The sequence below is a fragment of the Nuphar pumila genome, chromosome 6, assembly GCF_984573655.1.
Source record: "Nuphar pumila chromosome 6, dmNupPumi1.hap1.1, whole genome shotgun sequence".
NCBI classification, from domain to species: Eukaryota; Viridiplantae; Streptophyta; class Magnoliopsida; order Nymphaeales; family Nymphaeaceae; genus Nuphar; species Nuphar pumila.
Genome location: NC_143254.1, coordinates 3,512,688 through 3,514,684, shown reverse-complemented (window position 1 = coordinate 3,514,684; position 1,997 = coordinate 3,512,688). Strand labels below are relative to the sequence as shown.

Below are 1,997 nucleotides of genomic sequence, written 5' to 3'. Positions count from 1 at the left end.
GAGGTTGGACCCAAGCCTGAACCGGATGTGATTCTATAGGAACCAAATCCGTCAAGTACAGGCAAAACAAGCCTTCTAACAAAACATGTAAAGGTTCTTACCTGGCTGGGTTACTCATAGAACAATTATAGTAGGACCCAAATCTGAGTCCCCAACTGAGAAGCCAGATCTAACACTATAGAAAAAGGTTGCTTCCTCCTTCACATGTATCCAGCATATGTTGTGAGGTTGGCCCTATCTTTTCTCCAACTTTGGGTTGATCTTGAAAGAATATACTATGAAAACCTATTGCCCGAATGCCCCGCTAACAAAGCTTAAACCATGGTTACGGGAAGCTTCTAAAAAACTGGGAAGCACTAAACCACACATGCTTCTAAAGCTTTATGGCGAACTTTTTTTTTTTGACCGGACCCTTCACCAAGACCTGGTTGTGCTGGCTCAGCCTGCAATACCTACGGTTGTTGTGCCGGCAACATAAAACTCCGAAGCTAGGACCCCTGCCCTCAGGACCTATGGTACGCGTTGGCTTGTGCAGAGGGGTGACAACCATGAAAATCAAACCTTGACTGCCCGTCTAGCAGCTAAGGCCCAACCCCACTACTTCAAACTAAGGGTGGCAAAATCTGAGCCGACCCGCCAACCCGCTTCTTAGCCGGGTTAGGGTTTGGCTTAAACGGGTTCATGTCGTAAACGGGTCAACCCGCCTAACCCGTTTATTAAACGGGTCATGTTCGTGTTAGGGGTATGCCAACCCGCCAACCCGTTTACACGAACCCGTCAACCCGCAACCCGAGTCCCGCCAAATACATGAACACGAATCCTATTATGGTAATCGAGTCCGATCGCCAAGACCGGCAGGTTTCTGAGCAAGATTTTGACCGATGACAGCCCCGTTGGAACCCTAATCCCCCACCCGAAGTTGACAACGGTGTGCTTCCTCACGGGAAAGGCGCTCCTCGCACTGATCTCGACACCAGAGAATAGGCCGTTGATCACGTCGGCAAACAATCTCGATGACACAGCCGATCTGTCGCGTTGCTCGGCCGCGACCACTCCTTCGTTCTCGCAGAACCCTAGCCGGAGACGATCGGCCGATCCTCCGCCGCCGTTCTCCTCCAAGAGGTCGTTTACCTCCAAACCCTCGCCCATCTTCCGGCCAAAGAAGGCGCCAGGATCATCGGAGAATCCGATCAGCGGCGATATGGCCGTCTTCTTGATGGAGAAATCGCCGGCCCGGGGGTTGAACCAGACGAAGAACTTGGGGTCGCGGCTGCCGCGGAGGAGGTCAAACTCGGCGTTCATGGAGAGCGAGGAGGCAGTGGGGGAGCCGAAGGGGCCGATGCCGGTCTTGACGATGAGGGGGAAGGCGTTGGAGGGGTCATTGGGGCAGTACGAGAAGCGGACGGAGGGACCGGCGTCGAAGGCGGTTGCGAGGCTCATGCATAGCTCGACGACGGAATCTCCGGCCGAGACCCGTTTATTAAACGGGTTAACCGTGTCGTGTCGGGTTACCCGTTTAATAAATGGTTCGTGTTCGTGTTTGCCACATCTGACCGTCGTGTTCGTGTTGAGGTATGTTGACCCGCCAACCCGACCCGATTGCCACCCTACTTCAGACCCCCCCTTGGGGCCTTTATGGCGAACGTGCTTCCCTCGATATAAATTCAAAAACTCTAATGTTGGTAATTCACTTTCACGCTATAACTTACAAACAATGGATATTTTCGAGCAAAAAGCTCAAACATGCATTTAATTAAAAAACACAGGTTTTATCCACCCCTTTTCTTAAATTACTTCCTAATCGCTTTCATTAACGCTTTCTTATTCACTTCTACTTATGCTTCTTAAATGCTTTATGCTTCACACATTAATGTATTAAAACATTTCGCTTCTCGCTTCACGAGTCATGTATCGCTTCTTGCACCCACTTCTTGCTTTGGTAACTATGGGTTAAACCTCTGCGGAATCATTTGGTTCATCCTTGCAAAACTTTATTG

General features: G+C 50.3%; 1 protein-coding gene across 1 annotated transcript; it reads right to left on the bottom strand.

The window, feature by feature from the left end:
* Positions 1 to 777: 777 nt before the first annotated feature.
* Positions 778 to 1,440, bottom strand: LOC149833678 (uncharacterized). Its single transcript, XM_090009198.1, has one exon. It carries the CDS (start codon positions 1,438 to 1,440, stop codon positions 778 to 780), a length of 663 nt encoding a protein of 220 aa, XP_089865324.1.
* Positions 1,441 to 1,997: the final 557 nt, after the last annotated feature.